Source organism: Trypanosoma theileri, assembly GCF_002087225.1.
Source record: "Trypanosoma theileri isolate Edinburgh chromosome Unknown TM35_Tth_137_V1, whole genome shotgun sequence".
Classification (NCBI taxonomy): Eukaryota; Euglenozoa; class Kinetoplastea; order Trypanosomatida; family Trypanosomatidae; genus Trypanosoma; species Trypanosoma theileri.
In genome coordinates, this window is record NW_021639979.1 from 1 (window position 1) to 351 (window position 351).

Here is a 351-nt window from a genome sequence, read left to right on the forward strand (position 1 = left end):
TTAACACATCACCATAGCGGAATTTGCCTTTATCATAGGGAAGGACTCACCCTCATGTTCTTTGTTCATGGTGCCGCGTGCCACCGAGTAAAAGGCGCGGTTGCATGGCCACACCATGTCACGAGGGGAACGGGGAAGGGTCATCTTTGCGGAATACCTTTCAAACCTATCTTCGCCAGCGTTGAAGTGGGAAAGCAAGAGTTTTCCACTATTCCCAATCCCACTCATTTTATAAGTGAAACACCCCAGGGAGCCTCCCCCCACCTCTCTCTCTTCTTGTTGCGCACAAGACGCTGACAAGTTGGCCGCCCGCCTTGGGTTGTGGGGTCGTGTTCTCCTCCTCCCCCTTCT

The 351-nt window shown here is 53.0% G+C and overlaps 1 protein-coding gene across 1 annotated transcript; it reads left to right on the plus strand.

Annotated features, from left to right (window-relative positions):
• TM35_001371000 (uncharacterized protein) lies at positions 1 to 297 on the plus strand (the record flags this gene model as incomplete). Its single annotated transcript, XM_029031872.1, has 1 exon — positions 1 to 297. A coding segment is annotated over one exon (297 nt), but the record flags the coding sequence as incomplete, so codon positions are not given.
• Positions 298 to 351: the final 54 nt, after the last annotated feature.